Raw genomic sequence first — 23,399 nt, forward strand, 5'->3', positions numbered from 1 at the left:
GTCGCGCTCTTCACCTTGCGAACGAACGAGCCTTAATTCTGTTTCGTGCGCGCGACATCCGCGTTGTGACGCAATTTTAGCGGATCGTCGACGATTCGTTCTACCGCGATTAGCTTGACTCGTGACCGGTAAGGGCGCTATTTTCCGACACGGAACTGGCGAAGCAAACAAGTATTTTTCCGTTTAGCGTGCAAACAATTGTGCTTATAAATTACCGCCGATTGTTCGATGTTCTTTATACAACATAAGATAAGATAGTCATATTTCTCTCTTTTCGTTGAACCTAGATAAGTGACTAGCGTCTTATCGATAACCGCCTCGAAAAGATCGCGAAGCGTAAGCGCCGCAATAGTGTCGACTGTCGTTCCATTAGTTAAGGATTAACATCTCAGGATGGATGAAAACGACTCTTCGAATAGCCTTCGAAGATTTCAGGATTATCGATAATTAAAGTGAAAAAATGACGTTACATTTTTCCGAGTAAATACCGTTAACCAGATGTGGAAATCGGAGTGATTATAATTGCGATAATTACATTGTACAACAAAAAATCACTTTTTTTCGAGCACAAGAACGAACCTTGCTCTACGCTAATCATCAATATCTTTTTAACCATAAGCGACACAAAAAATTTCTTTTAAGGGCTGAAAGTCCTAATAACATACTTAATTTTGATTGCGATTAAACTTCTCCGATACGTCACATATCGTAGTTTTAATATGCCAAAATATACTAAAATAGCCCATTTTTACAACTTAACTGCAAATATCTCAAAATTATGACGTGATAAAGCAATTTGGCAAACGGGATCGTTTTCTGCGTCCAAAAAACTATCGAATGCCGCAAGGTTCGTTCTTGTGCTTTTTTTTGTTGTACAGTGTTATCGGAGGCTCGATCGCTGCTTTTCGTGATTGAACCCGAGGAAGATTTGCAATGAGTCATTCGCGGCTCGTCAAAGCGCGTCTAGCCGAAAGCCGTGATGCAAATACATCTGTAAAAAAATGTTATCGTCACGTTGCGAGCGCGTGTCACCATCGTCGTCGTCTTCGTCATTGTCGAGGCGACACGCGGAAAATTGGCACGCGTCGCGCACGTGGTGCGCGCGTTTTAACCTACGCGGAAGCAAAAGATATTTACACCATCGGGTGGATTAATGACGCGCGAACGGGTTATGTGAGAAGGGAAACTACCAACAACTTGAAGAAACGTGATTTTTCTCTCGTCCTGGAAGCGACGCGATAGAGAATAATGTCGAGCTCTTATTTTTATGTTCAAGATCACCGATATATATACTCGCGGGTTTCAAATATTGATTTCATATATGTAACTTGGATTTGTAAATGTATTAAGCAAAACGTGAGACCTTCGAAATTTTCGTCGACATTTCGCACAACGACACGCGGCACGGTGTGCGAAAGCAATCTAAAGCAAATAAGTATGCGTTAATAAATGAAGTACTCGGATATTGCGCGATATTCATAACAGAAGATAAAAGAAATGGAGTATTTAAATACACACATACAAACACACGCATGCACGCATGCGTATCAGCGTTCGCTTCTCGTCGGAAGCTGCACGTACGCCGGGTTATCCGTCGATAGGCGAATCTGGAGGTATTTCATCCGCGTGCAGTTTTTATTTAAACTGCTCGATGCATTTTAAAACTATTCAAATAGTTGAGTGTTGTTCCACTCTTTTGATAGAATACGAGACTACAATATTTACTATAACAATCGAATTTTTCCAGTTTTTCCGAAATTCGTACCGTTTAAAGCTCGTTTTAGCTGTATAAATTTGCGTCAGATTTCGGGATAGAATTTTGATTACAATTCTTTATTGTATTTTGATATAAATATCTTAATATATAAATATTTTATGTCTGTGTATTTCGATTCTTTGATGTTTTTCGTGACATTACACGGTACATAAAATTATAAATAGAAGCCGATATGATTTTCTAATTCTATTCTGAATTTTAGCGCAAGTGACGGGAGAATCTAAAGTGACGCTTGAAAGAAAACTATATGAAAATATGAGAGATTAAAACAAAAAGTGAATTATTGAAATAAAAGAAATCTTTCTATTATTTATACGTATTTAAGACTAATTAATTTAAGACAGTTAATGCTCTCGCGATCTTTTTCATAATTCATAAAAATATCAATGAAAATCGTAAAGATAGAGGTTGTAAAAATAATCGATCATGTTTATATTATCGTAGATATCGCGATTGAAAAGATCGAATCGTTGTTTGTTTGTCTTTTGTCAGGATCTGAAATATAATTAAAATAATAAAGCGACGATAGCGCGCGCTAATTGGAGCTAATCAACACCACGCTGTGTATTGCAGTGATTAAGGTATTTCGCTCGGATTATAATGCGTCGATTCAACATCAATTCTCTTTCGGAACCTCCGGCTCTCGACGATTATCTAATCTGCATTTTTACATAACGCTATATATCTTCTTTTATCCGTTTTCAACTTTTATGTCTTGCAAATAAGTTTATTACGCGTCTGTTTGATAACGTCCCGGATGTGCCTGCTGATCTATTGAATAAATCTATTTCGCAGATAAACGTTGGACGTTGGAATGCACAATAGAATCAACGTGACCTCTCAACCACGATAAAGCGTCTAAAGCGTCCAGCACGTTGAACATCTCGTAGCGTTAAAATGTGAATCACGCGTAACTGTCGAAGCGCGCGATTTCTGATCTGATTACGAAAAACCGAAAGTATCTTCGAAGACGAGGCATGCAAGAAGCTGAGAAGAATTAACGCTGCAAGTTTGAATTAAATCGAATTTCCTTTGATCTCCTTAGAAATTAAAATTAATGGTTTTGCATCATTATTTGCCTGCTTTCTCGTTGAATTATTCTCTTGATTCGTTGATTTATTATTCATCGCTGTTCGATTGCCGGTTTCAATCACGTGTTCTCTTTGAAGACAGGCAATTTCGATCGATGTTCGTCGGAGGGAACATTATCGAAGACACGTAAGAAACGGATATGTGCCAAGGTAATGAAGTAATTACTAGCTTTGCCACGTGCTAAGTGCGAAGACTACCGAGTGCCATTTCAGCGTCTTTACAGTTTTGAAAACCCGGAGCATGTTAAGAATTTTTAATCAATGCAATGCTTTGTTGCCGATTGGGATGGTTGGTAACCAATTCGAAATTTCTTACCTCACCATCCTTACGATAAATGATAACAGGACTCCAACTCTGTATATGCAAAATTAACGAACATTGTCGATTGAAAAAACAGACAGGAGAGAGAATAAGATGCATTGAAAAATACATTTTATAGAGTAAATAAAAATTAATAGTTATTTCTAACTTAAATTAATTGCAAATGCAAAAATAAACGTGTATTGGAAAGTACATGTTGAGAATAGGTAAAAATAAACTTTCAGTTTTTTTCTTTAATATCTACAAACGCAGACATAGTGAAAATAACGTAAAACAGACTTTTTAAGTAATTTCGAACTTCGTCGAAAAAAAAAGAAAACGAAAGAATGAAGTATATTGAAAAATACATGTTGAAGAGTAAAAATTGGCTATCGGTTTCTTTTATTTTGAATAAATTATAAACATCAGTCACAGAAAATACATAAAGGCTGCATTCCGATATTCACTGTCAGTACTGAAAATCTATATTTTTGTATATATTACGTATACTATAGATTTTTAGTACCGACAGTTGTTGATAGTAAAATATCGGAATGCAGCCAAAGTCTAACTGTTCAAGTGCGACAACAAAAACAGATAACGAAACGTTCCTCACGTCGTTCGTGATGGGGTTCACCGAATTCGAAGGTCCACGTGCTCAGTTTGTTACGAGACGCTGGCTGGCTACCGCGTTACGTAAAATCGAAGTAGCGCACCACGTGTTCGGCCAGCTACTTCGAAACCGCGAATGTGTGGGCGCATTCCATTTTCTTGGAGTCGGTTAAATCCAGATCTTTCGTAATCGAGATCGGAAATAGCAGATAGCCGGGAAATTGCGCGAAACCCTTCGGCGAATCTCTCTACGCTCGGCATAAAGAATCGAGCGCGAAGAATCAACGCGAATCCGTCGAACGCAACCCGAGAATCGGCGATTTTTTATTCAATATCGAGCTATTCTTGCATCGCGAGTGTAATTACAATTTCTTACATAAGAAACAATACGCAAGCAATTGTTCATTTCATTCGGGTTTTGTGCGCATGTGTATGCATGCGCGCGCACTACTTTTTTGTTTTCGTCTATTTTTGTCGTTCAAATCTGTCTCTTCGAAATATCTCTTCGAAATACACTCTCTTTCTTATTCAACGACAGTTGTTCCTTTCTTTTCTGACTTCTGAGGCTCGCGTTGCGGACTTACTTCTTTCAAAGCGAAAGAAAGTGCAATCGAGAAAATCGGATCCGTTCTCCACGAGTAAAAGGCCGAGGAAGATCGAGGCTGCGATCGTCCGAGAGAGAATCAATTCGCGGACGGAATTAATTCGGTGGACGTACGCGCGAATTTATCCACTCGCGGATAATGTCGCCGACGATTCTTTCACGCGGCCCGCTCGCGAACACGTGACACCATCGGAATGACGGCATCGACGAAAGAAAAAGGCGCGCGGTAGATCGATTCGCGCGGTTCTCACTAGTCACTGGCGTACCTTTTCGCGCGGTGCGGCTTCTTCTATTTCACTTATACTTATCCCTTCCGCGCGCACGGCGCCGCGCCAAATTGAATCGCGATCAAGTTCTCGGTCCGGGCTGCGGGTAGATTTCGAAATCGCGCGGTTACTTGCCGCGGACGAAGTCAGTTTTTCCGTGAGATAGGTACGGGAAAACGAACCGCGTGTCGACTCGTCGCGAGACAACGCACGGCGAACTTGACACGTCATATTCTAGTGCTGTAGGATTGCCGTGTACATAAATATACATTATATAAATATGGCTGCGGTCCACTTGATGCTACAAATGCTTCGAAGCATTCCTCTTCTCCTTTCTTTCAATGAAGACAGAAGGAGAAGAAGAACGCTTCAAAGCATTTGTAGCGTCAAGTGGACCGCAGCCATAACCCTCGAATAACACGATTATATTGAAAATCGTGCAATTCAAGACTCCATATCCATATAGAATTTTGTTCAAAGGACTATTAAAAAAAAAAGAAAACTTCAAAAGCAGGGTTGTCATAATTTTTTACCGTGCTGTTCGAGGCTCCGTGCAATTCAGGTATCGTGATGTTATTCATCCCTATATTCTAAAAATATATTTGGCGGTACTGTGTCTCTCGATATCGAAGTGTAAAAATATATCTAATACGAGCGCTTTGACCGATAAAATTTAACGTGTACACTTCGGCTAAAAATACGATGACATTAAATTCGGTATTTTATCATTCAAGATGTTCCTGTTATCTCTTTATCATCATATAACTTCACCTACAGCGGCGGCTTTTGCCAAACTCCGATTAATTGCCTAAAGCAAAATTCTTAACTGCAGTATATAATTCGTTGTTTCCAATAATTCCAATTCTTCTTTTCTTTTCATATGTTAAATGAAAAATTAACAGGCCGGGGTGATATTTTTCGCGATAAATTCTTTGTAATGACTTAAAAAAGAATGCTTATTAGCATCAAAAGTTAAATCGATTATCGATTTAAATATGTGGATTTACTATTCCAACAGAAAGCTGTAGTATTCTACCGAAAAACAAACGGCGTGCAGTTTACCAAGTTGGAAAAAGCATACAAAATTCACACAGAAAATTTATCATTAGGCTACCAAGATTTAGTCCGAAAGTGGGCCAGAGATCTTGGCAGCCTAATAATATCTTCTCTAATAATTTGAAAAAATTAACAGTTCTGTTCATGTTAACAAAATAGCGTTAATACTTCAACCAAGTCAAGCAAGTTTAATCGGAATTTGGTGCATCTGGTGCACAGTAGAGCGAATGATCAAGACAGAGATCAGCTGGGAACTGAAACCGTGAGCCCACCGCGCCGGTTCCAATTCCCAGATTACAGAGGATACGCCTATGTGCGTTCGGAGGAGAGGGACACGTAGCGCGGACAAGTCCAACTCGCTCCGTTTCAACGTCGTCACAACGTTGTTTTCGCGCGGCTGACCTTCCGACACCTTTTTACTAACTTCCGACAGGCGCGACGAACGATAGGGAGCCGGTGAAAAAGGAAGCGTGTAAAAAGCACGATCGGCGTAAACGCGCGATGACCAACGACGTTGTTTTATCCATCGGTCGGTCGACCGACCGACCGATCGATCGACCGGACGACCGGACGATCATCATCATCAGAGGACGAAAAAACTGACAGATCGACCTGGGACACCCACCTCAACGCTCGACTGTCGTCCTTTATTTCGCGTGACAGTGCGGACGTTTATATGCGTCCTCGGATGTGCCTACACTGCCTATACTGCCTTCGAATGACGAAACTGGACGAAACTGAACCCGATGCGAGGGTACTGTGAAGAGTGTGAAGTTTACCGGCGGACGACGCGACGACGGCGACAATGGCGGCGCCGGTCAGTATCTTGAGGGGAGACGTTCTTTTGAGTAGGTAACACCGGCCGACGTCGGCTATATAACTGGTGCCCTCCTTCGCGAACATTCCAAGTGTTTCCAAGCGAGCGAAGCTGCTCGCTGCTGGAATCGATGGCGGCTCGGACGTGTGACCCGCCACCCGGGAGCGGAAAAATTCCCTAGGCTAGGTCGGTCTCGAGAATTCCATGGGGAATTCTTTCTGTCGCGAAGGCGCGAAATTTAAATTTAATATAATTCGCGTTACTTGTTGTTGATAATACATATGTAGGGTGCGATCCACTTGGCGCTTCAAACGCTCTTGAAAACATTTCATTCTTGGCTGCGTTCCATTTAGCCACTTATCGCTCACAACGCTCGCGAGCATCATTTCGTCCTTGTTTAACATTTGACAAACAACAAGGATGAAATGATTCCACGAGCGATAAGTGGAACGCACCCCTTGTCGTTCATCAAATGTTAAACAAGGACAAAATGATGATCTGAAGCGTTTGAAGCGTCAGTGGATCGCACCCAATAATATATTCGTTTAGTAACTTTAGAGATTTTTCGAGGATCTCGAAAGATGCATTTTCCAATTCTCCTTATCTCTGATAAGAAAATGTTTTTCTGATAATTTTGACGATCCGAGAACTTTGGCTGCTGACCTGTATTTCAACATAATCTTCCTTCAATATAACATACTTTAACGATTTTTCCAAGGTTTCGAGAAATATTTCAAGTATTTTGTGGGCTATTATCGAACTAATACATTCTTCCGATAACTTGTACGATTTTTCGAGAAACTTAAACGATTTGTATTCCAAAAGTTATGTCTCTACTCTGCGCCAGCCATCCCCACCACCGATGCTGCCGTGCTGCCCGGTCTTCCGAACGGCAACTCTGCCGGCGCGACGCGATTCCGCGGAGTGTTTGTCCACGTTCGTCGCGACGTCGGGGTCGCGAGTCGCGAGTCGCGAGTTCGTATTCATTGATTCATTCGTGTTCTCGATGACCATAAGTCTCGCTTCTCCATGCAGAGAGAGAGAGAGAGAAAGAGGTTGCATTCCGATATTCACTGTCAACAACTTTCAGTACTGAAAATCTATAGTATACGTGACGTAAAATATAGATTTGCAGTACTGACAGTGAATATCGGAATGCAGCCAGAGAGAGAAAAGACGGGCGGTCGCGCATGGATATTACGAGTATAAATAAACCGACCAAGTTACAAATTGGCGGTTTTCCGCGGCGTACCGTCGAGCGGGCCGCGTTGTGGCCGCGTCAGCCGCGCGTTATCCCGCCGCAGCAATTGTAGTGCTCCGCGGGCTCGACCGGGCAGCGGACGACGGGGGAGATTCGCGCGCGGCCGTAGCCGTAGCCCGTAGCCCAGGCCCCAGTGAGAAATGGCCGCCGTTTTGAGGAGACAATTCCGCGCCGTGGCGAGCGCGCTCGCCGGCAACGGGGGCTTGCCGCTGCACGTAGCCGCACGGTGAGCGCGCGTCAACTCGCGCGGAGCGAGTTGCCGCTGTTATTTTCCCTTTTCTTTAATTTCTCGAGCGATCCGTCGCGATCCGCGGACGAGGAGTCCGCGAGAGCGTGACGGCCGACGGCGACCGACGGCGACCGACGTTTCGGGTCGGATAATCGCTGTATCATTTCCGCAGGTCCTTGACGAGATCGTCGATCCGTTGCGACATCAGCGAGGGATGGCTGAGCAAGCTCCTGGTGAGGAAGATCGAGCCGACGAAGGAGTCGCACTCGCGAATGCTCTCCGACAAGGAGGTCATTTACGCGTTGAACACTCATAACATACGGCCAGACTCGATTGACAAATATTTGGCCAACTAGTGAGTCGACATCTTTGTGACCTTGCCTCCGAGTGCGTGATAGTTCACTGACCTATTAATCCGATGCAATAGGGATCGATCAGTCTTTAACGGAATTCGACGCTTTGAATTATTTATTTTTTATCGTTCACAGTTTGTTTTAGATATCGCGGGGCAATCCCTAGGATATAGTTCGAGCTTGTATTCTTTGTACATTCGTATCTTATCACATTGTTATTTTTTGTCAGCTTTGTATGTGTAACCGGTGTTAGAATGTTATTTATATACTTGTTTTGTAACGTCTGCGAGTTTATGTTATTATTTCCTTCTTGTCAAGCTGTAAACAAGTCCGTGACACTAAAGTCCGTTTTTACCAATGTAGATTAACTTTAATCTCGGTTTGACTTACCCTTTATCTTTTTCTAATTCTTAGAACTAGAAAAAGATAAAAAGTTAAACACCGAGATTAAAGCTAATCTGCATTGATAGAAATGGACAAAAATTTTTTTTATCTATGATTGATGTAATTTCTTTTTATGTCATTCCAGCGAGGAGAATGTCAACCTCATACACTCGAAAAAATCTGAATTGAATTGCGAATTAGTGGGTTCGTGGACAGTGGAGGTGGGAGACTTGGATCAGGCGTTACATTTATGGCAATATACTGGTGGATTCGAACGCATAGATCACGCGCAAAATGTGCTTTCCAAAGATGAGGTACGAAATATCTTGCTGCGTAATGTAAAAAGATGTCAGAGACATAATAGTGATCACTAATGGGAAAATAATTAATTTCCGTAGGCTTACCAGCGATTGCTCAAGGAACGAGGGAATTACCTAAGATCGCGCCATTTACAATATCTGTTGGCGTTCAGTTATTGGCCACCGCTGGTAAAGCGGACAGGTTCGAACAAATATGAGATACGCAGTTACAGTTTGAAGCCAGGCACGATGATAGAATGGGGAAACAATTGGGCGAAAGCTATTAATTATAGACGCAACAACGACGAACCGTTTGCTGGTTACTTCTCGCAAATTGGTAGACTGTACAATGTTCACCATATTTGGTGTAAGTGAAACTTGTATTGTTTATATTACGCTGCCTCTATGTACATTATATGCTCGGTCTTCACACACGTTAAATAATATCTGTGTTTACTTCCAGGTTACAAGGATCTTCAGTCACGTAAGGAGACGCGCGAAAGTGCTTGGAGATCACCCGGTTGGGACGAGTGTGTCGCTTATACCGTACCCTTGATAAGAGAAATGCATTCGCGCATATTATGTCCAACTTCGTTTTCGCCCACGAAATAAGTTTTTACGGGTGCGAACACAAATGCATTTGTATATTATACCGGTTATTTCTTATAAATGTATATGTACGGACTGTAATATTGTAAAAACATTTGTTATATGTATACACTGTGTAGATTTAAGTATGAACTATTTACGCGCATGAGAAAAGCTACAAATTTTTGTTGTATTACAACTGGCAGGATGTAGTTTGTTACCATTTGACGTTATACATTGGCAAAAGCGGCTATTCATATATATATATATATATGTATACATATATATATATATTACACATGTATATATACTTACATATGTAATGCCATGCTTTTGACAAAATGTCAGTTGAATCACAACACATGCATTATATATATGTATGTATAGAGAGAGAAAGATATAAAGGAATGGTCTTTATACTTATATGCGTTTTTTCTTCTAACTCATTCATCAGCAATTTTAAAACATTCCACAGGAAGACAATACGATATCAATATATTCTGATTTTCTCATATTTGCTATATCTTTCCATTTTTGCGTATTGTATTTGATATATATTGCGAAAATGTAGGTGGCACAGTATAACATAGAACAAAAAAGGTGTTTCTGAATTTATCATGTTAGTCAAATGTATAAATCGTCAATAAAATTTGATTTGCGCATTACTTAAAGGATCGGCGAACTGGATCAAAATGCATTTATAGATTAACATTTCTCGACTTTATTATCTTATCAATATGTATTGGATTAAACAGTTTTAGCTGTTTCCTTTAAGCCTTAATTTGCGATGGAGATAGCGCACCGTACATACGCTTTCCTCAATCGATTTAGGCTGTGGTCCACTTGACGCTACAAATGCTTCGAAGCATTCCTCTTCTCCTTTCTTTCAATGAAGAAAAAAGGGGAAGAAGAACGCTTCAAAGCATTTGTAGCGTCAAGTGGACCGCAGCCTTAGTTACAAAATGTCTGTGTATATTACTTAAATTTGAAAATAAAACTGAATGCTTGTATAATTGTTATCAAGAGCGTTCATGATTCGATTATTCGCATTACGTGTAATGCATTTCACGATTATTTATTAGGAAGCTATTGGTGTCTATCTCAATAAAATTTTACATTTTACGTTATGTTAATATAATAATAGAGATAATAATAATAATAATATAACAATAAAATAAAATTAATAAAATAATTAGAAGAATATTAGTCTATTCGTCTACGTTATTATCTCATACTACAAATGAGTTGTATGAGCATATTGACTACAAAATGTTAACTCACCCACTCAGGCAATTACACTCAATTCGATGTAAAACACCAGCATTGCCACAGAAAATTCTTGATGAAGTTATTCTCTTTAATTGCAGCTAAAGTTAACGCTCGTATAACGCTATTGCGGGAATTTGCATATTAATATTTCAATACAGAGCTGTACATATTATAAAATTGAATAAAGAATAAATATCCCAGATTTCAATAATGGCCTCATTAAAAATTGCCTTAATATGCACACTATGTATATACATCAGACATGAGTCTCATCCTACTATCAAAATATGGTACAAGGTGTTTGGTATGAGTTCTGTTCTCGTTTAAGAACAAAATGCAAGAATAAATTAAAATCTAATTACCGATGAAGCTTAGGATTGGCAAAGGAGATCAGATCTAAGTTTTGTTAAAAACAAATCATTTTCGGTCCGTTAGAAGATAGATCGAACGTAAATCTTATACAACCTCGTATATACATCTGGTTTTCACTATTTGGTTGTCTTCAAAAGATATCAATTTTCCGTTTTATAAAACATCTATGGAAAATCATTTTGTTTCGCAAAATTACAATATCCTGCATATTCATTCTTTCGGTTTAATGATCGGTTTGAAGTATTTTTTCTACTTTCCGTGATATCAATGGTATTTATTCTGCAAATACGACTAATGCCTATTCTTGCTACTCAGCGCATCTTCGCCTTGAAAGAGCAAGGCGGTTGAAAATAAAAAAAAAAGTTACGATTTGTCTTTAATTAAAGCCAGAAATTGTATTGACGTATATAGTTACATTCACTTCGGTGTTTCGTCGTGTACAAAAACAATATTCCTGTAATTGGCCGAGTGTAAAGAAGACATAATTCGTACTGGAATCGTAATTGTTACAGCAATCTCAAAAATATTGCGTTTCTATCTGACGACAATGAATTGCATTGCAATACAAACCACCAACATTACCAAATCACACCTTAAATGGAAGTAAGTGAAGAACGAGCTCGTCAAATAATCACAAGCATAATTTGATAATATGACATTTGATATGCTATGCCTATGATTAATTGTCTAGCTTACCAGTTATCACATTCCAAAGTTAACTGATAGTTAGCCACGCGCGCGTTTTTTGGAAAATTTTTATAAATCTCTCTCCTCTCTCCTCTCTCTCTCTCTCTCTCTCTCTCTCTCTCTCTCTCTCTCTCTCTCTCTCTCACTAAATACTAGATATCATAATCAAAATTCCATATCGCAATTCTATGTAAAGCGAATAAATATTTACAAAACTCTAGCAACATCGACAATTAATTTCCTAAATTGGGTATTCAGCAAGTTATAGTGATTACACAGACTATGGTCGAGAATAATCTTTTTGTTACATACATACAACTTAACTCAGAGACACAACTCGTGCTATAATTAAAAGTGCATATAAAACTTAACAATTTTTTTTATATAAAACCTCCCCAATGAAGGTAGGTTTGAAATCTAAAACTTTAATAATCGCAATTGTTTAATTAGTTACTTATAATAACAGAAAGACGTATTATATAACATATTAAATTAGTCTAAACAGTTTTCCTATACCACACATCTTATGTAATTTAGAGTCCGCGGTTTGTTAGCACGAACAATCTCTGTTAGTCTGCTGTGCTTTAAATTGATTATAGTAATTACTTTCGGACATCTCTCCCTAATAAGAACCTAAGGAAGAATTTTTATGTATCTTCATACACACATGGATGTCATCTTACTGTCTTTTCCATAATGAGTCGTTACATCTCGATTACTATGTATAGTATGCGTCTGTATTTACATATCATAATGGGGAACGTTTCAAGTTGATTGTGACAGTTTTCCGTATCGTACATCTTGGAACATATAACCATGATAACAATTGTATTGTTGTGTTTCACTACAATCACTCATATCACTATAATTGAACACGCTTTTAGATATTCGTTCGATGCATGCTAGTCGCTTATAATTTTCGCGTCAGAATTTCATGAAGGATTAAAAAAAAGACACATATTTATATGTATAATATGTATGTATAACGAAAATTGGAATGTACAATGCTATATTGCCATTGTGACACGAATGACAAAACGTTTACTATGTGAATGTCGTTTAAAGCTTTTCACTTTTGTTTAAAACGTATAAATTATTACGGAGAAGAAAGATCTATGAACTTACGAAATAAAATGCAATATTTTTGGTCATGCCCCTCAATCTGTTTTATAATTATTTACTTTTACCTCTTCTAAAACTAAATAAACATTTTTATTTTAATTTACGTGAAGAATCTCAAGCTATAAGCGTAAAATAAAATTATAGAACATTAGTTCTTTCTTTTTGTAATATACGCATTAATTAATATAATACAAGTATTTGATTGGTTTTCTCAATTATCGCTTATAAGTATTTCATGGTGACATGTTTTACTGCTCTCCATACATACATATACATATATAATATATAAATTATTTTTATATATACTATATATTGTATATATGTAAATATATAGATATATATGTATAAATATATATATACATATATATATATATATATATATATATATATAAATAATATATATTATACACATATATATTAGAACGAAATTAGATTATAATTGAATTGTAAAAATTTACATTTTTTTTACGATAACGATGAAATGGTTTATACAATAAAACTTACTGACATTCCATAATCCAAAAATAAATGGACTGTATGCATTGCTAAGTATTAACTACATAATATAGTAGCACCTGCTTAAAAGTGTTATCATTAATGGAAATACACTTTCTCAATACGCAGTTTTTGAATTTAATACGAAACGAGACGATTTGTTTTTCGTTGAGTTTACAAGAAAGTGTTAAGTTATCATACAACGGAACATTATTTAGGAGGAACAACAGTCACAATCATTTGGATACAGATTTTATATGTATAATGGTTTCGTGACATATAAAATAAAAATTTATGAAAAAAAGTGGGGGAAAAAACGAAACATGTATATTTTGATGTAAAAGTATAATATTGGGATGTGTACTGGATGAATTTTTGAATGTACTTATAGTATATGATACAATATAAATATAATGGAGCAATGGATCGAAAAGTATATTTTAAATTCTTATAAGCAGATGTGAAGGAACAAACGTTCGTTGTACGTTTGTTCAAAATTGTGAAATGCAAATAATTGATATAATTGAAACATTACAAAAAGTGAATATTTTTTGGAATTTACATACCAAATTAAAATAAAATACTATAACTATTAATATAAAAGCATAGAGCATTTAGTTAATGCATCAATAATATCAATTTGTCTTATTTAAGATGTATTTGTCTATTATTTAAGGTATCTGTATCGTAATTTTAAAATCAATCTGCACAATTATTCCTCTTCATTAAATATCATATTCAACGTATAAATACTTTTAACTCGATTGAGATTTAATGCTGTATGAATAAAGACACGGAAGTGAAAAGGAAATAATGTGAGATATTAAATAACTAGTCTTATAACTGAAAATAAGTTCGTTTAATAATGGCGCAGAAAATATTTAGAGATTAATAAAAAAAAAGTTTCGTGTTATCAAGAATTTTCCATTAGAAAGTAAATATTTAAATATTTTGTCTTTGTTTAGACAATGCATAAATTAATATATCACATAAATAATTTTTACATGTTATTAGTTTTATATGTAAACTATATATTTAGAAGATATCCAAGATACAACGTTAAAGAATCTTATAGCAGGAAACTTGAAAGGAATTGAAAAGTAAATACCAATTGTTTCTAATTCTCAACAATAATTTTATTACCAATTAAATTTGTTATATTGAGATATAAGAGATGGAAAGTAAAGAGACAATAAAAGGATAACTCGTTGTATCCTGAATCTAAATCTTTTTTTGAGAAATGCACGTTTGATTACTGATATTTATACTTATAAAAGAAAAGATAGTTCTGCTAAATTTATTAGAATATTACTTACAATTCTCCACTATAACTTTTTATTACTTTAAACGAAATATGTATATAATTAAAATCTTGAAATATACGTAAAAAATATACTAACGTGCGCGCGATGCTCAATTATCACGAAGAACTTAAGTTTTCATCATGAAAGCAACGTAAAAATCAGAACACCACACTGAGAAAGCTATCTCAGATTTATCTGAAGTTTTAGGGGAAAAAGAATAAAATATATATTAATTCGAGCATTATAATTATCGTACTGTTACTTTTATTATATTTGTAACATATTAATAAATAAATGTCTCTAAATTTTTTTTCTGTGGTATAGGGCGTGTATAAAATTCTTTATTCTCTATGCTGACATCGTCTGACCTATGTATATTAAGATTCTCTAATGGATATTAGAAATGAGATTAATGCTTTAAAGACTTTCTTTTATCTCTATCTGCATCTCAGAAATATTTGGTTACGTTTAATAAATATTACAATGTTGCAAAAAGCATCTAAATTCTTCTTCAATATGAAGCTCTCTTTCTCTTTCTTTTCTGGTAAATTGTGTTGTTATATCTGGACGATTAAAAAATACATGCTTATGACAATTTCAGTCCAATACACATTCCCAACCTTAACAAATCATTCAGGTTCGGTTCAATGCACGCAACGAGCCAACCCTTGTTATATTTGTAAGTCATTGAATTGTTATACGTCGGTAGACTCGTCATGTACTTACTACAGGCAGACACACATACATATACATATACACATACATATATATATGTATACGTATATTAATATGATTAAAATTAAAGACTATTAGGGGGGAAGGACGTGGAGCTATTACTGTGAGCCAGACTTAACATGGAGCCGCTAAGGCTTTCATCGTCCGGATAAGATTCTTTCGATGCCTCAGCTATCGCCAGAGCACTGCAATAATTTGAAAAATACTATAAAATTATGATCCACAACGTACATGACAATGATTGCGTCTGGTGAATATAACAATATTCCTTGCACAAAAAAAACTGAACAAAACTCTGTACTGTATATTATACTTTCTGCTCGTCACATACCTGAATCCTATTCTTGCACTTTCCTCATCAAATTGTTGCAGTTCCCGTTCTTGCCTTTCATGTAGCAAGCGTATACGTTCACTACGTTCACGAAGGAATTCCTGAGTTTCTAATTCCATTTTTTGTTCAAGCAAAGCTCGTCTAACAGATACACGATCTTCCAACTCACGACGTTCCCTATTCCTCTGCGCCTCGGCTTGCATCTTATTTTTTGATTGGTATGCCATTAGAATTTCTAATTCATAATTTAACCTTTCCTGTAAAATTAATTTAATATTTCATTAATATCATATAATGATAAGGCTGTACATTACAATACACAATAATATATATCTTTATCGTATCGAACCTTAAGATTGTGGCATTCTACTTCTTGTGACTCATCTAGCCGTATACTCTGCTTTTGGAGCATTTCAGCGATACTTTGCTCATATTGATCACCTAAAAGTGCCAATTTGCGTCTTTGTTCTTCCTTTAACTTCTTAATGACCGCTTTTTGCTCATCCTTAGCAGTTGATTGTAGGGTTTGAGCTTTCAATGCTTTATATTGTCGTGTTTGTATTTTACAAGTTTCTCTAAACTGTTTACGAATTTGCATTTCCTTTTGCTAAAATTATAAAATTTATTCGTCAATACAATATCAAATATACAGAGAAAACATTTATAAATCAATGTTTTACTTGAAAACATTTATACTTTCACTCTAAGAGCAAATATCAATACCTACTGCTACATATTGTTATTTACCTTGAGACTCTTCGGTTGTTGCTTAAGTTCTAACGCATGCTTTTTACGTAGATCACGTTCGGCTCTTTGCATATAATCCTGCTGATTACACAGTTCCGTTGAATGCTGTCGATGTACTTGATCCTCACGAAGTGCGTGTACCGCTCTTTGTTGTCTATATTCTAATTCTTGCGTCTTTTCATGATGTCGCAGAAGCATAGCATGTGCTTGCTCCAACTGCTGTTGCCGTTTATTCAACTCCTGTTTAATAAATATATTCAATGTAAAATTCACAGTCAATAAAAGTTAAAAATGTTTATAAGAATGAAGTTGGATCTCGGAATTAATATCAAGGAAAAAGTATAAATTACAATCAAATTATCTTTTTATATTAATTGTTGTTAAGGAATATTGACTCGTATAGTATCCAAAAATAAAGAAATGCGACGTGGAAAAGATTTTGGAGAAAATATGCAATGATTCAGTAATCAAAAAACTTTTTAATATATGCATTATGATACGAACTTCACGAAGAAGCTCCTGCTCCAAACTGTGGAAGATGAGTAACTTTTTTCTACGGAATTTTCGAATTTCAAGATCCAAGTATTCTCGTTGTCCTCTAGCAAGCCGTTGTTCTTCTTGCGCTTCCATTTGTCTCAAATTGTCTTTTTGACTTTGAAGTGTAGCATCTCGTTGCCTCTTTGGAGTTACCTCATCCTGAGAGAGTTCTTTTTTCCATCTTTCTTTATAAGCCTATATAAATAGTCGTATAAAAATATAAAATTAAATGTGTTAAAATTTTATATATCTCGATAAATTTTTTCATGCCGACACTTACTTTGTACTCTCTTTTCTGTTGAGCTTCTAGAGCTTTACGGTCAGCCTCCTGTCTACTTGTTATCTCTTTATTAAGTTTCTTCTCAGCATTTTGATTTTGTTTTAACTTGCGTTCCAGCTCTTGTAGATGTCTGAGCTGCAATTTCTCGAGATCCTTACTAAACTGTTGCAACAGAGTTTCATACTCTTTATCCAACAGCTGTTTATGTGATTCCATTTCCATCTTGCAGCGTTCCTCCAATTTCACCTGTGAAAGAAAAGGAGAAATATTATATGATGTGATGAGGTAAATATAAAATTTGAAAGTTTTATCACAATCATTAATAACTATCGTTTATAGAGATTAAAAATCTCTTTATTTAAATACAAATATTTTAAAACAATTAAATCATTTAGCGCATAAAATTTTAGTTCTTTTAAGTATACAAGTTTTAAAATGTATCATAATCAAGTTATTTCTCTGTAATATAATCTGTAATATTAAATAGAATGTTTAATTTCTTACCAAAGCACCTTGGTGCTCCCTTCTCATACGTTTATATCCACTCATTTGTTCATGCATCTCTTCTTGCATATGTTCTTTTTGTTGCTTCGTAACAATTGAAGTTGTCCTAATTGTTGCAAAATTATTGGCACCGTGTTCAAGAAGATTGGCAGTGACACCACCTGCTGAGACCTTATGCCGATTTCTGACAGATCCCGAAGAGTAGTCATTACCATCAGCATTCGGCAGCGGCAGGCTATTGGTGGAGGAACTTTGAGAGCTTGCTGAGACGCCCATCGAGTGAATTGAGTGTTCTGAGGTAATTGAATTGCTTTTGCTACTATCACCACCTGTTTGTTCATCAGGAGTATCTGTAAGTGATTGCAGTTTTCAAGATTCAGAGATATCAGTAGATAACATTTAATTAGCATACTCAAGAGAAAGATACGTAAAAATAGTAAGTTCACTAATTGTAAGTGTTGATAGATGATTGACGTTAACATACCGTCAGCGTCACCAACTGTGCTCTCAGTCTCGCATGAGTCGATCATCAAGATTTTCTTCATTTTACGATAATTCAAATTATCTAATTCCCGGACAGCAGCTTTCGTTCTCTGTATCAAATCTATCAAAACTTGAGGAGAACGTGGTCTCGTGACAAATTGATGCTGTAAAATTGAAAGCCTATAAGAGAACAACTAGGCTACTACTAACATACTACATAAACGTAATAAAAAAAAAAGAGAGAAAAGATACGGATGTAAAGTGTCGCTGATATACATAAGGACAACTCACTGATAACAGTTTCCCGGATGTTGGTCTCTCAATTGGACTCTTTGTGAGACACACCTCGACAAAATGTCGAAAAACATCAGTCCAATCTGGCGAATTTAACGTTGGAGTGTCGTTTTGTGCAATATGATACAAGGCGCTCATTGCATTCATATTAAAATAAGGTGGCTTTCTTTCCGCTATAATCAATAATATAAATAATGTAAGTTTTGTGTTTAAGCTAGAATAAATAATAATTATGATATAACTCTTTCTTTGATAAAACAGAAAAGTTAAGTTATTAATTAAATTACAGAACTTTGAAAAATTAGATTAATATCTTACAATATCTCGAATAATTATTTTGTTACTTTGTTGAACATGACACAAAATGAATTATCATAAATTCAGATTCTGAATAATTGTGCAAATTCTAACATGGTAACAGTTATTTTAAATCATTGATATACAAAAGATACTGATGCTATGCGATAGGTTTTTATACACAACATATTATATATATATATATATATTCAATAATATATGAAATATTAAATACACGTACCTAATTCGATGCAAGTTATTCCTAATGACCATACGTCAACCTTGCCATCATATTGCCCCTCGTCCATAGCCAATATAACTTCTGGTGCCATCCAGTACGGAGTCCCTACGAAGCTATTGGCTGGACATTTTATACTCGCGGACCCAAAATCAGCTAATTTAACTGTACCGTTCTCAGTAAGTAGGATATTTCCAGCTTTCACATCACGATGGATTCTCCCGAGGGAATGAAGATAGTGCAAGCCGCGCAATACACCTTCGCATATTGCAGCTATCTCCTCTTCCTTCAGTGGTCTTTTATGTACTTCGATAATATCTGATGCGGAGCCAAGACAATATTCCATCACCAACTGCAAAACGACACGCAACGGCACGGTTTTAATATCGTTTATAAAATGCTACTTTAAAAGATCTAAAATATTGACAAATTGACTGAATAGATATAAAAACTCGGTGTATCGCACATACCCAGGCAGTGTGGTCCCTGAGATAGCAACCCTTATACTCTATAGTGTTAGGATGATTAAGTTGCCTAAGAAATCGAATTTCCTTTAAAATGTCCTGCCACTTTTCCACCGTTTGCTTCCCCAGGTAAGACATTTTCTTGATGGCAACAATTTCTTTGGTAACCAGGCATCGGGCATAGTAAACAGCCCCGAAACTACCATGCCCGATCTCGCGCAGATCCTCAAATATTTTCTCCGGATCATTTTTCTCAAATAATTCGGCAATCTCTGGGTCCTTTAAACTACCAGGCCTTGCAACAGCTGGCATAGTCGAGTTGTTGATAATTAGATGCCCGAGGCCTAGTCCAGATACCTTGCCCTGTTATCTTTAGATTCCTTGCCCGAACCGTCTGTTTTTATTGAATCCTCTGTCAGTCCATTCCCAAATTTAACATTCTATCTATAAAAAAAAATATGTTTTAGATGCAGATATTTTGAGCTAGGTAAAATTTAAAGTTACAGCAATTAATGTATAATCGCACCGCTATAATTCTCATCTCAGATTTTAATAAGGAATTTACATGTTTTATTATTTGCAAATCATATTAACCAGTTACCATATACACGCAGCTAATTAAGAATGACTCTTCAGCAAAAATAAATAAACTCTTAAGTAAATAATTGACTTAAAAATTTCATTAATTTATAGCATCACCATTAATCTTTGCCTAGTTATATAAATGGTGTACGTAGTGCTGCGAATTAACCAGATCATCATTCAGTTACAAAACAATATATATTCAATTGTATCTTTTCCTAAAAATTTCCTCTCAAGAGATCTCGATAAGTCTTCCAGTTTGACTACAGTCTCACGCTAGAGATTATTTCGAAAACACAGTTTTCTTATCTACTTATGCTCGCGAATTTCGTTTCGCAATTAAATCTCCCGTGAAATTTTCAACTTTGAGCTCATCAAAGAGTCCACGTCTCTCTTCAACTTCTCGGGAGAGAGACCGCTCGTGTATCAGAAGTCGGAGGCACCTTCCTCCGAGCCGGATGCACCTCGCGCGTGCTTTACGAGCGTAAGGACGGAAGTGCACACTGAACGGCAGTACGGCGCGTCGAAAAATGCAAAAGCACAATAACAAACGTTTACGCTCGGCCCATTGTCCGAGCCCGGTCGTCGTTGTCGTCGTCGTTGTTTCCGTTTTTTATCTCGTCCGCGGGAGTGAGAATCTAAATGCGATTTTCCCCGTGGTTGCGATGGCGAGAAGGGCGAGGAGGAAAACACGTAACGGCTCAAACGACACAGAAATAGGCACGTTCTTCCCGTAGGAGCGACGAGAACGAGAACCGCCGCACTCCCGTCATTGTTGTCGCGTTAGTCACGTTACTCGCCGCGGCCTCGAGTGGCTGACACTAGTGTGTATCATCGAGGAGGGCGATCCTCGGCGGAGAGGAGGAGACTATCCGCGGTCGTCGTTTCTGTCGCGTTGGCCTATTTGGAGCAGTACTGCTTAAAGGCCATTATTCAAGAAGAAGAAGTTTCTGTCGCGCGACAGGACCGGCCGGATCAGCAACGAGAAAGAGAGAGAGAGAGAAAGAGAGAAAGGGAGGAAGGGGGAGAGGGGCTCGAGAGGCAAAATTCGGCAGGGCGCGCACGAGAGAGAGAATTATCGACGCGCGGCGCCGAGGGGGAAGTATCCTTAACCGCTAGCCACCTCCGGGCCCCGAGAGAGCACGATCCTTCGATCTCGCGAGAGATCAGTGGCGACGCGACGTCAGGAAATTCGCTCGCAAAGAGGGGAAAAGGGAAATTGCGGGCAGACCGGACGATAGCGATGACGACGACGACGACGACGACGATGACGAAGAAGACGAAGACGAAGACGACGACGGCGACGACGAGAGAATTCACAGGAGGTGGAGAAATGCGGGCGTAAGGAGGGTTGGGTCCTCGGCGCTCGTCGGCCCGATCGGGCCCCCTTCCCCACCTCTTCCCGTCGCCGTCCTCGTCCGTCTCGCGCTCCACCACACCTCCCCCCTTCCGCGTCGCGGTGCAACGCTGCACCGTCGACGTCGACGTCGACGACGACGAAAACATGCACCTCGCGTTATAGCGCGCGCGTCACGACTCACGACGGCCGGTCCCGTCCGTCCATCCGTCTGATCCGTCCATCCGCCTGTCCGAGTCCGTTCGGGTGGCGTGACATCGCGCGGTCTCACGCGCCGCGACTCCGCGGCGCGGCGGGTGGAAGTCCCCGCTGGGTTCGCCCAGGGCAGGGCCACGGTTCGGGCTAAAAAAGGGCCGAGAAAATCGTATTCACCTCCAAAATGGCGAGGGAGCGGGCGGGGAAAGCATGCGCCTCGCAGGCTCCGTGTGTGTATGCGCTCTCCTCAGGCGGAGGCGGAGGCGGCGGAGGAGGAGGAGGAGGAGCAGCACTCTTTCCTGTACCTGGCCGCCGATCCCGTGGGCATAATTAAGCGCCCAACGATCCCTCAGGCGAGCCCGTTGCTGATTCGTGAGAATCGTGCGCCGCGCCCCGGAACAATACACGCCTCCTCGTCGCCGTGCCGTCGTCGCCGTCGTCGTCGTTGCCGTATACGCACGTCACGCACGCTCCTATACACACACGTATACACACACACACACTCACACACTCTCCTCTCTTTCGCGTGAGCGCGCGCGCGCGCAAGAGAGAGAGCACTCTCGCGAGAGAGCGGACGAGGCGCGAGACAGCGAACGACGATGGGTCCACCGTACCTAGGGTCCACGGACGACCGCAGGGACCGTGCGCGAGGATTCCTCCACCTGCGACTCACGTCCGATTTCGCTCGTCCCGCTTCGTACCGTACTTGCACCGTATACACCGTACACACTACACGGCACACAGTGCACACACCAGGCGCGAGAGCGGAGAGCCGTCCGTTCGCGATGGCGGTGGCGCTCTACGCCGGTCACGTTGCGAACTAACCTCCTGGCGGTTGTGTCGCGCTGCCTTATCGCGGTGCGATTATACATCGAACGATTTTTCCCACTTATCGATCGACGAAAAGCTCGAGCAGAGAGAAGCCTGTAGTCTGTAGTACGATTCTGTAAATCGTTATGCGTCATCAGGTTTTAAGTAATATATATCCGCTAGAAACAGATCAACCTATAGAGGCCCTCCACCGCCCCCGCCGATTCCGATCGGCGGCCCTCTTTTTATTTACAATACGTTTTTTTTCACATTCCTATCATTTATTTTATTTCTCTTAGAATTACAGTTTATTTCTCTTACAATTTACTTTACAATAATGTACAACATTATAAAAGAGTTACATTACAAAATTGATTTGACAATATATACAATAAAATTATATACAATATTTCTTTTTGACATGAAATTACATTTGCAACATTCGGTATGCGTACAAAAACACGAAATTCTCACATGTAAAACATAATATATGGCTATTATCTAACATTTCTTATTAATTTTTGAATAATAAGTCCAAAGTTTATTTTACTTCATTTTAAATTTACGCGAACAATCACAAAAAGATCGTTAATAAATTTATTACCTATAATATCTGTTACTCAATCAAGGAGAATATCAATTATATGGTTATACTATT

At 38.3% G+C, this 23,399-nt stretch overlaps 2 protein-coding genes and 1 long non-coding RNA gene across 14 annotated transcripts; 2 read left to right on the top strand and 1 right to left on the bottom strand.

Moving 5' to 3' along the window:
* The first annotated feature begins 31 nt into the window (after window positions 1–31).
* LOC139770655 (uncharacterized) lies at window positions 32–2,851 on the top strand. Its single transcript, XR_011717798.1, has 2 exons — window positions 32–128; window positions 2,573–2,851. It is a non-coding gene; the product is annotated as an uncharacterized lncRNA (long non-coding RNA).
* Window positions 2,852–6,387: 3,536 nt separating this feature from the next.
* Nipsnap (protein nipsnap) lies at window positions 6,388–10,061 on the top strand. 4 transcript variants are annotated; one of them, XM_071702742.1, is made up of 6 exons: window positions 7,420–7,579; window positions 7,652–8,011; window positions 8,187–8,369; window positions 8,897–9,065; window positions 9,150–9,417; window positions 9,514–10,061. In XM_071702742.1, the coding sequence occupies exons 2-6, from the start codon at window positions 7,926–7,928 to the stop codon at window positions 9,660–9,662; spliced, it is 855 nt and encodes a 284-aa protein (XP_071558843.1). In that variant the 5' UTR covers window positions 7,420–7,579; window positions 7,652–7,925; the 3' UTR covers window positions 9,663–10,061. The 4 variants fall into 4 exon arrangements, with proteins under 4 accessions (XP_071558844.1, XP_071558841.1, XP_071558843.1 ...); XM_071702741.1 differs by having other exon boundaries at window positions 7,686–8,011; XM_071702743.1 differs by lacking the exons at window positions 7,420–7,579; window positions 7,652–8,011 and adding an exon at window positions 6,388–6,524.
* Window positions 10,062–11,648: 1,587 nt separating this feature from the next.
* Window positions 11,649–22,743, bottom strand: Tao (Serine/threonine-protein kinase Tao). 9 transcript variants are annotated; one of them, XM_071702731.1, is made up of 12 exons: window positions 22,546–22,743; window positions 19,804–20,241; window positions 19,337–19,685; window positions 18,796–18,971; window positions 18,506–18,668; window positions 18,022–18,371; window positions 17,518–17,763; window positions 17,205–17,432; window positions 16,701–16,940; window positions 16,303–16,560; window positions 15,954–16,210; window positions 11,649–15,807 (listed from the first exon to the last, which is right to left on the bottom strand). In XM_071702731.1, exons 2-12 carry the CDS (start codon window positions 20,107–20,109, stop codon window positions 15,687–15,689), a joined length of 2,694 nt encoding a protein of 897 aa, XP_071558832.1. In that variant the 5' UTR covers window positions 20,110–20,241; window positions 22,546–22,743; the 3' UTR covers window positions 11,649–15,686. The 9 variants fall into 9 exon arrangements, with proteins under 9 accessions (XP_071558832.1, XP_071558831.1, XP_071558830.1 ...); XM_071702730.1 differs by having other exon boundaries at window positions 22,237–22,743; XM_071702729.1 differs by having other exon boundaries at window positions 19,804–20,237; window positions 22,109–22,743.
* Between the last annotated feature and the right edge of the window lie 656 nt (window positions 22,744–23,399).

This window comes from Temnothorax nylanderi, unplaced genomic scaffold, assembly GCF_030848795.1.
Source record: "Temnothorax nylanderi isolate EJ_2023f unplaced genomic scaffold, tnyl_v1.0 TNYL_tig0031_pilon, whole genome shotgun sequence".
In the NCBI taxonomy this organism is placed as follows: domain Eukaryota; kingdom Metazoa; phylum Arthropoda; class Insecta; order Hymenoptera; family Formicidae; genus Temnothorax; species Temnothorax nylanderi.